The 15,287-nt window shown below is 40.4% G+C and overlaps 1 protein-coding gene across 3 annotated transcripts in view; it reads right to left on the bottom strand.

The window, feature by feature from the left end:
* SPAG17 (sperm associated antigen 17) overlaps window positions 1-15,287 on the bottom strand; it is a 274,935-nt gene that overhangs the window by 6,760 nt on the left and 252,888 nt on the right. For all 3 annotated transcript variants that reach the window (XM_051857350.2, XM_051857351.2, XM_051857352.2), the window contains 3 exons: window positions 13,281-13,341; window positions 10,096-10,240; window positions 6,778-6,922 (listed from right to left, as the gene is read on the bottom strand). In XM_051857350.2, coding sequence (XP_051713310.2) covers window positions 6,783-6,922; window positions 10,096-10,240; window positions 13,281-13,341 — 346 coding nt within the window. In that variant the 3' untranslated portion in view covers window positions 6,778-6,782. The remainder of the gene's footprint in view (window positions 1-6,777; window positions 6,923-10,095; window positions 10,241-13,280; window positions 13,342-15,287) is intronic.

Genomic DNA, 15,287 nt, shown 5'->3' with positions numbered 1-15,287 from the left:
AGATGTTCCATCCACTGGCTCACTTCCCAAATGGCCAGGCCAAAGCTGGAGCCTGGAATTTCATCTGGGTCTCCTCCATGGGGGCAGAGGCCCAAGCACTTGAGCCATCTTCGGTACAAAGTCTTTCTTTTAATTATCAATTCAAACTCCTTTTTATATTTTCACTTGAGACAGTTTTGGTTTTTATCTTCTATTTATTTATGTTTTCATCTAAGTTACTGTGTCGTGATGCTGCCATTTTCTTCTCAGTCTCAGAGCTGCAGTTCTGTGGCTTGGTGATTCGTATTCCAAACGATGAGTTTGTTACTCTTCCTAAAGCCTACCATAATCACTGATGTGTGAGGTAAGGAATACAGTGATACTGTTTGTTGGACAGAGTAGAAATAAAGAGTGAGTTTTGACAAAAGTTCCTGAATGCTTAGCTAAAGACAAGAGAATATAGTATAATGTACTGCATGTGCTTTCCAAGAAGTCAGTCTTGTTTAGGCAGCTGATGTTGACACTAGAAAGAAGAGCTACTTAAATCTTGAAAAATATCTTCATTCTTAATGAGAATAGAGGCTGAATCCATATCATCTGTGCTTCTCAGAGTTGTTCATTAGAACTTAAGAAAATTGCAGCATTTTCCATTAACATTTTTGATAGCATCCAAACCAGAACAAGTTCCAGGAGGGCATTCTAGATATATATGTCATTAATAATTGTTCTTATGTTAAGTGCTGTTTTCCCATAGCTTTGCCACCATTTACAGTTGAATAGGCTAACAGTACTGGAGTATTTATTTTGATAAGTTTTATACTAATCAAAAAGAATGGGAACCTAATAGTAAATAAAGTAGTATATGCAATAAGTAGCTGAATTATAGATTTAGTTGAAATACTGGGAACCCCTTAACACTAAAGGTCTGAGGTTAACAGGTGTATTTAAATGAATTTTAAGCCAAGCGGATTTCTAGTCAAGTCAGAATTTACCAGCTTCAGTAGCCACCGGCTATATATAATCTTTAATGTAAAAAACACTTAAGGAATATCTCTTGATAAAATGCAGCAAGTTACCTATAGAAATGCTGTAATGCCATAAAGAAAAGCCTCATGAGTGGTTTATCAGGAGTGTAATACTTAAGCTTATTTGAAAAAGTTTGTGTATATCTCCGTTTGTTTAGACAAGATATACTTAACAATTTTGACATTGCCTGGCTAGAAGTTAGCAACTTTATGTATTTGGTATTAACTTGTTTTTCCATCTCAAGTGTCAAGTCACAGCTCCCAGAGAAATGTAGCAAATCTCTAGCAGGGAATCTAGGACAAGGCCCCAGAAAGCAGTGTTATCTGTGCCTGGACAGAGGATGTATGTGGGGAGCAACTGAGACTAGACTAAGTTACTGGAATTAAGACTAATTCTATGCATCTGCTCTCCCACAATATGGCGCTGGGGAGGAGTAAACTTCTACGCAGCTGCCTCTCGCCAGCTTAACTGATAAACTGCAGGAGCTGATCCTGCTCCTGATTGGAGGAGAGCAGTGTGCTCGGCGTGTGGGTAGCAGAGTTGGGATTGGTGGAAGAGGACTATAAAGGAGGAGAGAGACAACATGCACCAGGAATATCTGAAGGAACACCTGAGGAACATCTGAGCAGCCCCTGAGAGAGCCGGCCAGCGGTATGCCGCTCCTCCGCAGAAGCGGGGAAAGCGGCGGGGGGGGGTGCCGCCCCTCCACGGAGGTGGAGGGGTCGGCAGCTAACCCGGGACGGCGTCATTCCTCCACGAATGAGGGAACGGCAGCTAACCCGGGAAGGGCCGAGCAGATGAAAGAACAGCGCAGGGTCCAGTATCGTTCCTCCACGAATGGGGGAGCGACAGATGTATCTGGGTTTCTACTCACCCATCATTTATAATTGCTGATCCTGCTCAACAGCCTATAGGAAAATGAAGGGCATAGTGGGGGAAGAAACCTCCCGGGCTACATCTGCCATCCACATTCAGCCCACTTTGCTCAATTTAAGATCCCAGATGGGACTAAGATTCTTAACGGTAGCATCAACATATACCTCAAGTCCTTTCACTTTATTTTGGAGGTGTGTTTTTTTTTTTTTTTTTTTTTTTTGCATGGAAAGGGGGATGTGAGCAGCACTGATAATGTTTGTAGAACCCAGGACATGCATTAAGAGTCACTGGGCCTAATCCTTACAGTGACCCTTCCTCTTTGAGTGCCGTTAGTCTTGATTGGCTGCTAATGAAATGCACTAGGATGTCCCTTCCAAGATGAGGTTATGAAGCTGCATTCTGCCTTGCTCGCATTCTCTCAGTCTTGCTCAGGTGCTTTTTCTGATACACCAAGCCGCCCTGTGAGACCTCACTGAGGAGGTGCCCACAAGCAAGGAACTGAGGACAGTCTTCAGGCAGCAGTCAGTGAGGAACTGCAGCCCTCCGCCTAACAGCCTTTTAGTCTACAAGGAACTGAGTTCTGCCAACAAGTGAGCTTGAAAATGGATTCACCTCCATTTGAGCCAGATGGCCCTGCTGAACTATGCCTGGAAACCTGACCCACAGGAGCTGGAAGACCATTAAATATTTGTTACTTTGTGCAGTTAAATTTTGGGGTAATTTGTTAGATTAAAAACAGATAACAATACAATTTTTATAGAGCAAATCACCTAACCTAATTAGGATTCAGATTCCTCATTGATAAAATGGTATTATAATGCCTGCCCTCATAGTTACGGTTAAGTGCTTGAAGTCAACAAAATCTATTACTGTTGTTAGTGCATCTTTTTAATCTTATCAACTCTGTGGTAATTCCCACAAGGGAACACATAACAGAAATAGTGCTTAAGGCATTTCTTAGTGACATTCATGGAATTAGCATGATAGGTTGGTGCTAGCAGGAATTGGAATCTTGGGTCAGATTTTTGGCATAGCAGTTAAGAGGCCATGTGCGATGCCTGCATCACATGTTGGAATGCCTGGGCTCTAGTCCCAGGTTTGCTCTTGATTCCAGTTCCCTGCTCATCTGCACCTTGGGAGGCAGCAGGGGACAGACAGGTCAGGTACTGTCTCTCACTCACTCTCTGGCTTTCAAACTTCTCAGTTGAGGATAACTTCTGAAGGACATGCGCTAAAACAGAAATAAACTGCCTTAATTTAGTAATCCCCAAAGTGTGGTTCAAGACAAGTGCCCTCCAAAATATTCATGTCCACTCATTCTGTGAATGTGACCTTATCTGGGAATAGTGTCTTCACAGATTTAGTCAGTCAAGATGAACTCAGACTAGATTAGGGAGGGTGGGGAAGGTGGGCCTTTAAATCCAATAACTCATGTTTTTATGAGAATGCCTGGTGAAGACATGCAGGGAAGAACACCATGTGACAACAGGAAGTGATCAGGATTGGAATGATGTAGCTAAAACCAAGGAATACAAAGGATTCCTTGCTACTGTCAGAAGCTAGGAGAAGCATGGAACAAATCCTCCCTCAGAGCCTCCAAAAGGAACCAACCTCATCAACATCTTGATTTCAGACCTCTGGTCCCCAGAACTGCAAAAGAATAAATACCTGTTGTTTTAAACCACTTAATTTTTGATAATTTGATATGGCAGCCCCAGTACAGAACTTGACATCAGCAAATAGAATGTTGCTATAACAAATGCCTACAAATGTGGAAATGTCTTTGGAGTTAGATACTGGATAGAAGCTAAAATTTTGAACCACGTGATCGAAAAAGTCTAGGTTGCCTTGAAGACACAGGTAGAAATGTAAAGGATGGTAAAAGCAGTTCTGGTGAAAGTTACCATCTTTGAGAATTCTTATATCATTAAGAACAGATTCTTGGAGGACGTAGCAACATGAAAGGTGCTTCTGGTGGGGCCTCACACAGAAGTGAGCAACATGTTATTGGATACTGGAAGAACAGTGATCCTTACTATGATGAGGCTGAGAACCTGGCTTAGTTCAATGTTGTACTATTGGATGGAAAGTAGAGCTTGTGAGAAATTAACCTGAATATTCAGCTTAATTTCTAAGGAGAATATAGAAGGCATGGTCTACTTTCTCGTTTAGAATAAAGTGCAAAAAGAAAGAGGAAGGAACTGTTCAAAAAAGGAACTACAGTGTGATTATTGGGAAAATCCACAGCTCTATCCTATCCAGTTCTATATTGTGAAAGATGCTAAAGCACATTCTGGAGAAATACCCAAGCAGGTGGCTGGAAATCCTGCTGGAGAGATTAGGCGAGAAGCCACACATGCCATTAACCATTTCTGCAGAAGCCAGGGGTCGAGAGGAGGAATTGGGGTTAGCCAGAAGGGAATCTGAAGAACCTGAATTCCAGTTTCACAGATTTCCTTCATGTCCATAGAAAATGGACTGTTTTCTATGTGAAACTGTTATGTCAAGGAGATGGGACAAAATGAGGGGAGGTTGTCAGACTGGAAATTCTATCAACAAGAAACAGGCAGCCTAAGGGCTAGTAAGACTGCTGCTGAGGGCCGAGGCTAGAGATCCAGAAGAGTCTATAGAGCCAGTGGGGCCTCTAAGGGCCTCAAGGCTGGGGTTGGTGGTGCCTCCATGGGCACAAAAGCCGGATGGAGCCACAGTTGATTATTCCTGGTCCTCAGGATAGCATTCGCTCTGCAGGTTTGCAAACTTGCTTTGGATCAGAGACCCCTTTATTCCATCCATTTTTCTTTCCCCCTTTGGAATGGGAATGTCTGCTTATATTTGTCCCATCCTTGCATTTTTGGAAGCTGGCAACTTGTTTTCTTGCTTCATAGGCCCATAAAAGAGAGGAGGCCAGAGTGGTGGGGCAAACCCAGAGTCTCACCCCTCCCTGATTTTAGATTATGATAGGTGAACTTTTGGAGTCGATGATATTTGGATGACATTTTGGATGTAGGGTTAATGCTGGGTTGGATTACTATTTGAGAGAATATGTTGGGCTGGGAAAGTGTATTTTGCACGTGGGGTGAACGTGAATTTTATGGGACCAAAGGGCAGATTGGATTTATCCCTTCAGAATTTTGTGTCTAATGGAGCCTATGAATGTGACCTCATTTGCAATAACTTACTGATGCAATCAAGCTAAGACAGTGTCATTTGGTATTGATGTTACTTCCCTAAATCTGATGATTGAATCATTTAAACTGGTGGAGAGACAGAAATACAATCTGGAACAATGCCAGATGAAGACAGAGGCAAGATTAGAGTGATGTTGCTACAAGCCAAAAAAATTAAGTTACGGAGGCATAGAACAAATTATCCCTCAGTCTCCTGGAAGGGCCCAACTGCTGACACCTTGCTTTTGGGCCTCTGGCCTCCTGAACTGTGAGAGTAAGTATCTTGTTATGGTATGTCATTATGGCAGACCTAGGAAACTACAGAGTTGTTAACAGCAGCACCAGGAAACCAATACAAGATGTTGTTTGCCTTTTTTGTTCATTCTCATATAGGAGTTTTTCAGAGACTGTGTGATGTGTGATAGGGTAATAGATTGAATACAGAACAGATGTGAGGATCCAGCCATGTTCTATTAAGCCAGACATTAAAGAGATTTGCAAAAATATAAGACAGTACCACTCTTACTGGTTTTTTCTTTTAGAAGATAGTTATGTTTTTTATTAAAAGTATCGTTTTAATATTCTGAGTTTTTTTTTAATTAGGATTTTTTTCCCAGTTTAATTTTTTTAAGAAAATTGTTTTTTATTTGAAAGGCAGAGAGATGATGGAGGGGGGAGTTGAGATCTTCCACTGATTCATTCCTTAAATGCCCACAACAGCAAGGAATGGGCTGGACTGAATCCAGGAGCTTGAATGTAGTTCAAGTCTCTCATGTGGGTGCCAGGGACCCAAGCACTTGAGCAATCATTGCTGCCTTCCCAGAGTGTGTATTAGCAGGAAGCTAGAACTGTAAGCTGAGACAGGACTCAAAACCAGGCACTCTGATACAGGATGTAGATGTCCCAAGCAGTGTCCTCAAATGCCCATCCCCTCGTTATAATTTGGATTGGTAAATATTGATAGATAATACCTCATGTAAACAAAAGCTCTTTGGGATCTCAGTAATTTTAAAGTACATAAAAGAAGTCCTGAGACCTGAAATAATTTTTCTTAGGGCTTATTTTCATCTACTTGAAAGGCAGAGTAACAGGTCTTCTATCTACTAGTTCATTCTCCGGATGCCCATGATAGCCAGGGCTGAATAAATTGAAGCCAGGGCTCTGAAACTCCATCCAGATCCTCCCTTGTGGTGGCAGGGGCACAAGCGCTTGAGCCATCATCTGCCCCCCCCCCCCCCAGGAAGCTGGATCAGAGCAGAGTAGCTGGGACTCAAACTGGCAGTCATATGGGACATGAGCATCTCAAGAAGGGGCTTAACCCGCTGCACTGCAGTGTTCACGCGCTCAGCCCTGAAAATTTGAAAACCATCAGGTTAATTGTAAATTCTCAAATCCCACACCTTGGTATTTTGTATGTTCTACTGCTTTTGGGACAGTAAGACCCACTTTTACTTGCACAATGAAGACAGTGCTTAAAAGAATGTAAGGTTCACATCGAAATAGGCTAGATTTTTACCTCTTTAAGATCTAAATTTCTATTTCCTTGTTTATAAAATGAGAAACATAATCTTATAGGTAGCATGAGGATTAAATTTGGTTATACATAAAGGGGAAGGTACTATAGTTACTGAAAACAAGCATTTTCATTCAATCAGGTTATGCTGTTTATTGGTTGCTGGTGTAAGAAGAGGGAAACAAAGGTACAGTGAAGTTCCCATGTAATACTTACTGGACCTAATGTGGAGAAACTTTACGAGACATTAAGACTCCAAGTGTAGAGGAAGAAACCGTACAAGTCCTGTGGACCATGGGATTTTCTTTTCCCTGGGGAAAATCTTTTGGTCGCTTATTGTAATTGCTGCTTGTTAATACTGGTAAAATATTTGTTAAGGACTGTGATTTTCATGACAAAATGATTTGTATATACAAACCCAAATAACATTTTAGAATCATAGGAACTCTTTTCCAGCAAAATTAGCTCAATTTTAGATACCTGGTCTAATGCAAATTCAATATGCTTAGGCTTAAAATGTATTCAGGGGCACCTCAGCAATCTTTGGAAAATTGAATTAAAAGCTAAGTTTATTGTGGTGCAAAAAAATTTTAAAATCCATGCATAGCTCTTTTTTTTTTTTTTTAAGGTTGATTTATTTATTTATTTGAAATACAGAATTATAGAGATCTTCAATCAAATGGTTGACTCCCCAGATAGCTGCAACAGCCAGTACTGGGCCAGTCCAAGAGCATGGTACTCCATCTCAGTCCCCCACATTGGGGGCAGGGACTCAAGTACTTGTGCCATCATCCACTGCTTCCAAGGCATATTAGCAGGAAGCTCTATTGTAAGCAGAGGAACTAGAAGTCAAACTGCTACTCTGATGTGGGATGTGGGTATCCCAGGCATCATCTTTAACAAACTCTTGCACCACAACTCCCAAATTGCATGGCTTTCTTACGAGGCATATTTTTCCATTCACTTTCTGAAGACCATTCATATGCATGAATTTCAAAATCTTCTTACACGAAAATATACTTACCTTTTATTTCCATTTTACATAAACTTCTAAAGTAGCATATATGAATGTGTTAGCATCTAAAATAACATATATGAAGAGTAAGAGGACTTGATTTAATTCCTAGACTGGGAAAAAGAAAACAGTGAAAAACTGGTATCTTGGCAGTACAACAAAAAATCCTGCCATCATTACTTAAGGGGGAAAAAAAAAGACTCTAACCATAACCTATTTTAAAGTGTAATCCCCCTTAACATTCCCTATTTCCCCTCCTGCTTTGTATTCTTCCTTATTGTTCTCACCACCATCATAGTTCACATTTTATTTATTTTGGGTACCTCTGCCTCCCACTAGAATGTAAGCTACGTAAAATCAAGGATTTCTGTATCTTTATTGCTCTATTTCATATCTTAGACTAATTGAACAAATTAACTCAAATCCTCTTTTATGGAAATTGAGGTTATCTGACACAGTTTCCCTGTGTCCTCAGCCATCTTCATCAAATCCATTTTTAAGACTGACCCTTCAGCTGTGCTCTGTATTCTCTTCCCCTCTTTTGTATGTTGCAGTTTCAGTTACTCATTCAGTTTTTTTTTTTTTTTTTTTTTTTTTTGACAGGCAGAGTGGACAGTGAGAGAGAGACACAGAGAGAAAGGTCTTCCTTTGCCGTTGGTTCACCCTCCAATGGCCGCCGCGGCCGGCGCGCTGCAGCCGGCGCACCGCGCTGATCCGATGGCAGGAGCCAGGAGCCAGGTGCTTCTCCTGGTCTCCCATGGGGTGCAGGGCCCAAGCACCTGGGCCATCCTCCACTGCACTCCCTGGCCACAGCAGAGGGCTGGCCTGGAAGAGGGGCAACCGGGACAGAATCCCGGCGCCCCGACCGGGACTAGAACCCGGTGTGCCGGCGCCGCTAGGCGGAGGATTAGCCTATTGAGCCGCGGCGCCGGCCTTACTCATTCAGTTTTAATCCTTCTCTTCAATCTACAAAAATATTTAGGGCTACACTAAACTGAAAATCCCTTCTTTACTGTTTGCATCTTTGAAGCACCATGTTCTCTTGTTCTTTCCTTTAATAAATGTCCTTGAAAAGGTATCCATACCTGATGTTTCTGCTTTCTTATGTTAATACCCATTCATTATCTTTTGTAATTTAGTTTTTGTTCCAACCAAATCTAATTGTCTGACTTATATTTGAATTCACTCTTGACATTTCAATAACATTTGTTGTCTCTGCCCATCTTTCTCTTGAAATTCTTTCTGTGGCTTCTGAGATAGTTTGTGCTTTTTGAATTGCTTATTTTGTCCCCATTGGCTCTTATTCTGATCTCTAAACAGACCCCAAATCACTTTTCCTTCCTGTGCCTTCAACCATCACCTCTGCAAAGAGCTGAGATCTAGTCCTGCATATTAATGATTCACTACCTGAACACAAAATTGACTCATACATCCTCTTTTTTGCTTCCATCAGTGGATTCCACCTCAAATTTTGCAGTTTCCTCCCATGTCTTTCATCCATGTCCCTCTTCATGTCTGCTGAACTAGACTTCCAGTGTTTCCTTTACTCACCTGTTTCTCCTTCATCATATCCTGCACAATAACACTAGATTGACTTCTACAAAGATATGTTCATCATAGCACCCACTGGACCATAAATCTTCAAGTGGTTCCCTGTTGCTTCATTCATAAAGTCTGAACCAAGGAATTAAGATCTTCCATAACTTACCTCTGATCCACTTTATCACTTTATTTGCCAGTGTTCCTTAAGTTCTTTCTTAGCAAACTGGACTTCTGTTAACCCTCCCAAACACCATGGTTTTATTCATTTTTTGTATTTAAAATCCCCTTTCCATCAAAAGTTTTCATGCTCTGTATGACCCAGCTCAAATATTGAACAGATATGTGACACAAGTAATACATGATTCCTATCATTGGAGGAGTACCAAATAGCATACAGATCACTATGAAGATTGTTACCAGATTATATAACATATTTAAGGTAAAGTCCAATTTTTCCATTTGTTTATGTAACACTGTATACAGTACTTAGCATATAATAGAGATTCTAAATCTATATGATATTTATGTCTAGAGATACCAGTGTAAAGGATTGCATGCATAATTCAGTAAATATCCAACTTTACAATCAGAAGGCATCACCTATTCCCCAACAAGTTCCCCAATTTTTTCTGATGACAGGCACTTGGTTTTGTATTATTCTGATTATCTGATATCCCATAGATAGCCATTGATATTTACTTAACTTGCAGTTATTGCACATGTGCTACATGTCAAGTAGTGTCAAGGGTGGATTCAAAGATGAATTAAAACACAGTCTTCACACATATATATATATGTATATATGTGTGTGTATATATATATAAAGGACACATTCTTTGTCCTAAGAGGTTTAACTCTCAGGACTTTGAAGACAGAATTAATGAAGAATGGGGATGTGTTTTGACTTCCACGTTTTCCTCACTTATACGTAATTTCTGCACTCTATGTGATCACTCAAATTGAACTTTAAAGGATATTTGCCTCCACAGGTAAGAACAGAACATCATGTTCAGTCATGATCTCAATATTGTGAGAGATGTGTGTTGAGCCCTTGGTGCCGTCCTCGCCGGCAACCATGGCAAACAACTCCACCTTCAGTTCTGTCTGCAAACCAGCTGCCACCTAGAAGACACAGTGTAGCTTTAGAATCACCCACATGTGAGTTGAAATCTTGGTTTTAACTCTAATTTGCATAAGTTACTTTTACTATATAACCATAGATTTGACACTTATAAATGGTAGCTGTTGTAAGCATTTAACAGATTATTTCACAGATTAGTTATACAGGATGTCACTGAGTAAATGAGATCCAGCATACATCGTTGAAGGAGTAAACCAGGTGCTATTTGGGGAAAAGCATAAGGAAAACTAAATGCCAGGGTGTTGCATGTGGCACTGCAGGCGTACTTCTTCAGTCCTTGTAGTCGTGCTTTTCTTGACTGTCAGCGGTGAAGTTAGATCTGTGGGCATCCTTACAACTAACAATAAATGTAACCTAAGATAGACACAAATTTAATCTCAAGTGACTCTGAGAGACTGGTGGATTCCATAACATCTCTGCCCTGCCCCTTGGTTTTGCTAATGTAGATTGTGTAAAGTGACAGTGCCAGTAGAGGGAGACAGAATTAGTTTACATGCCACACTGATAAGGTCTGAAAGATACATGGAAGAGGCATCAACCCAAAAGAAACCTGATCTATAACCCAAAATAGGATTCTTGCCTTGTTCCTTGAAAAGAACACTACCCAGGAAAGAGCGAGCTGTTTATGTTTCTAAGCTGCCTCTCCAGGAGGTGGGTTAAAAAGCAGACTTGGGAACAGTTATCTGGAAAAAAATAAATCAGAAACTACCACATGGAAAGCAATTAGATACAAATGGAATTTTTTTCTTCAGTATATTTTTATAAATAATAGAATTGAAAAATGTTCCCAATTTTTCAACAATGTGCTTGTAAATGTATGCTCACTGGAGGGTATCCAGCAGCTCTGTTTCTAGGAATAAGATCCTCAGTCCTCCAAGCCCTACAATCAGAGCAGGGCTGGGCAATGACGAAATGCGGCATGAGGGGAGCTGGAATGATGCCAGGATACAGCTTCACCCAGGCTTTGAGCATTTTCATTTAGTGTTGGCAACTAACCAAGCTGAACAGTGGTTAGATTTACATATGGAGAAGTCCATAGATTATATTTTTTGCCAGAGCCAAAACTTACCATCAAAAAGAAAAACCAAACTAAAAGAAAAATAAAAAGATAACAGTGTAGAGTGAGCTTCAAAGAATTCACACTGGGTTTTTAGTACTTAGGAATGTTCATCCAACAATCATTTCAGCTTTTGGCATAATCTCTAAATTAAAATGAGATTTACTGACTTCCCAGACCTGTTCCCAGAACAGTGAAAGAAGGCCTTGCTTTGAGTTTTATTTTTGGTTTATGTTATGATGATTCTGAAATGCTGACACAGTACAGTGATGAATAATTTCACAAAGGTGCTCATGACTTAGTGGATTGAATCCCAAAGTGTACTGCTGCTTGGAGCTGCAGCCCACATGCTACTGTTTTTTTAATAGATCATAAAATATTAAAGATAGAAGATGCTAAGAAATGATCTAAACTCCCTCTTTTATAGCTGGGGAAATCAAGGCTCAAAGCACTGTCTGTCACTATCTCTGAGCTGCTTAGTGGTGTAGTCATGACAAGCAGCCTTTGCACTATGCCGAACCCACCCTTCTGTGTGCGTATAAAAACCACAGCTGCTTTAAAAGCTGCAGACTCAGGGAGCGTTGTGGCTACTTATGGACCCAATACTGCCAACTGCTTGGCTGTGCCTACAAATATTCCCGTGCCTGATGAATGGCTCATGTCTCTACCATACTTCTTCACTTTATTCTCTCATACAATCACATCTCTTAAGTACCTGTCCTGTGCCTGGCTCTGAAAGCTCTCTGACCCATTTTTCACCTCCTCTGTACCCTGGCACTAACAGTGACATATGGGAAGGAGTCAACAGTTTGCTATGTGAAAGGAAAGCGATGTTAACACAGCTAGACTATGCACTAAGATTTACAAAGGTGATTTATTATATTTTGAGATAAACTTTTGTTTATACCATACTGCATTTCTAAAGCTATATTTAAGTGTGAATATATAAAATGCTCATTTTAGGGAATATATCAAAGTCAGAACAAATTGACATTTTTAAGTTTGTGTTTTCAGAGATCTTTGGAGAAATAAGGCAGCTGATGAACTTAATATATGCTATTATTTAATATGGCATTAAATAATATTTACTGGCAAATACTGAGAGGAGACCAGATGTACATAAACTAACGAATGGGATAATAATTTTTTCAAAAGATTTTTCACTTTGCAGAAGAATTTAATTTTTTGAAAAATTTTAATTGGCTTTTAACAGATTAAATATGGTTTGTAGACATAATTCTAAGAAAATAATGATATAGAATTTAATTTTTAGAAGGGCAGTTTTCATAGAACATAATTATACTTGGGCCGTGGCTCACTTGGCTAATCCTCCGCCTTCAGCTCCGGCACCCCGGGTTCTAGTCCTGGTTGGGGCGCTGGGTACTAGTCCCGGTTGCTCCTCTTCCAGTCCAGCTCTCTGCTGTGGCCTGGGAGGGCAGTGGAGGATGGCCCAAGCGCTTGGGTCCCTGTACCTGCATGGGAGACTGGGAGGAGGTATCCGGCTCCTGGCTTTGGATCAGCACAGCACTGGTTGTGGCAGCCATTAGGGGAGTGAACCCATGGAAGGAAGACCTTTCTCTCTGTCCTTCTCTCTCACTGTCTATAACTCTGTCTCTCTCTGTCTCTCACTGTCTAACTCTGCCTGGCAAAAAAATAAAAATAAAAAAGGCAACATAATTATACTACTGGGACAGGTGAAGTGAGCTTTAGAAATGTGTCAACAGCCAGAAGTTTAACTTGATTCACACATAGGATCTTTCTCATGATTCTTACATAAAATGAGTGACACCAAGCTACATATTGTACCCAAACCAGAAATCATGTGGTTATGATACTAGAAAAATTAGACTTATCCATGGTTTAAACTAGCTGGACATAATTATTTAAAGCCCACTTCATGGAAAAATACACATTTATATGTGTATACACAAACACACACAACAAATGACATACATAGCACTTACAGGCCCAGGTTTGTAAGTCACTTTCAGCCCAGTGCTGGGTGGGGGCTGCTTCACTTTAAACCTAGCAGGCACAAAGAAGGAAATGAAAAACATAGGCAATGAAACAAACTGGGATATTATAAAATCAGGACGGTGTTAATATTCACCATACAGCAGCCAGGGGTCCATACCATTAGAAAAACAACCTTAATATTCAATTGGGAGAAGAATGTGGGGCTATTTCATAACTGCTTTCCAACAGTTTTCATCAGCATAAAACAGACTCCAACCTGAGTTTCAACCCTTTGTTATTGATTGCTGATGAACAGCTTAGGCCTGGGCAGTGTTGTGAGTTTGGCTGATGTGTGCTTTTCAACAGAGCCGCCAGAGTGAACGCAAATGCTGGCAGCCAGATTCTTAAGCTGAAGAATAAAGGCTCTTGGAAGGCAGTGGAGCATGGGAGCCAGTTGTGCTCTGTCTTGGTGTGGGGTTTTGCATGTTTGGGGAGAGGAGAAAAAGAAAGGGCTCTGAAAATGCTGAGGAACTTAAAAAGCTCTGTGCTCACACATGGTGCTTATTGATCTCCCTTTCCTGGAGTTTGTGGGTTCTGCCTGAAGGTTAAAGATATGGAGTAAATTAAAATGCCAAGGAAGGCCTACCTCTACTCTGACCCCAGCTCTACCCCTTCTACCATCAGTGTTGCTGTCTGCCTGCCTTTGGCTGATTTTAACAAGCTGAGAAGAGAAATCTCTAAAACAAAAAACTATACTGGAGAGGCAGGGTTTGCATGGATGAGTTTTACGGGCTTGATGAGAACGTTTTTCCCCCACTTATTTTGTTGGCAACAAACTAAAAAAAAGATGGTGCCTGATCTGGTGGCCTGAGTCCCTCATCAGCTTGTTTCTTAGGAAGTAAACATTATTCCTGAAGTTGGGTATGGCCCCGAGTAAAGTGGGACAGTGATTTCTTAAAAAACTGGATATTCCTGTCATTTTGCTCTATGTAGAAGGACTTGCCACTTACACTGAGAATAGCTCTGCAACTGAAGTAAATACCTGTTTCATTTTATGAACCCTCTCTTCCACATTATGCCTAAGTTTAATTCAAAATAGAATGGAGGACATTTTGTAAGTGGGAGTGGTCTTGGCCTACATATACGGCCTTTGGACCAAATCTCTCTTGAAGCTGATCATGCCTGTGTGAATGAAGCAGGTACCCCCATGTGGTGGAGGCAGCAGTGAGCTGGTGCTTGAGAACTGAGGCCTAGCCTCAGACAAGCCTACAAGACTAAAATAAATTACTCTTTCTTCCTATATGACAGTTGATAAGGTCTCCATACGCTCCAAAATTCTATTATTCTTAATCTAGAAATGAAAGACTGACTCTTTTGTCAACAAATGCCAAAAACAGTGTATTTTCAGCTGGGATATTATAGACTGTGTGTTGAGTTGTTATTAATTCTAAGTTACATCTGCATAGCTAAAATGACCCAAGGATTCAAGTCTTCCCTCCCTCTTCTTTTGCTTCAGTTGTGTAGAAGCAATGTAATTTAAAATACTTTTAATAACAAGAGAATTTTAAAAGCAGCAAGAGAAAAGTGTCAAGTTACATAGAAGGGACTCTCCAATAGACTGTCAATGTATTTCTAAGCAGAAGTTTGCAGACCAGGAAAGAGTGCTGTGATATATTCAAGGTGGTGAGACAAACAGAACTGCCAGGTAAGAACATTATACCCAACAAAACTGTCCTTCAGAAATAAATTCTTTCATGACAAGCAAAAGCTGAGGGAATTCAATACTACTAGACCTGCATAAGGTAGTTATTCATGCACAGAATGATAATTACTTATCAGGAGTATATATAAAAGTGTAAGACTTACTGATAAATACATAGTCAAATCCAGTATACTCTAATATAATGATGATATCATATTTGATATTAAGGTCAATAGTCAAAATGCTCAAAGATAATTAAGGCTGCAGTAAGCTGTTATACAATAGAAAAAGCTCTCAATTGTGATAATATAAA

The sequence above is a fragment of the Oryctolagus cuniculus genome, chromosome 7 (assembly GCF_964237555.1).
Source record: "Oryctolagus cuniculus chromosome 7, mOryCun1.1, whole genome shotgun sequence".
NCBI lineage: Eukaryota > Metazoa > Chordata > Mammalia > Lagomorpha > Leporidae > Oryctolagus > Oryctolagus cuniculus.
This window is presented reverse-complemented; position numbering and strand designations above follow the sequence as displayed.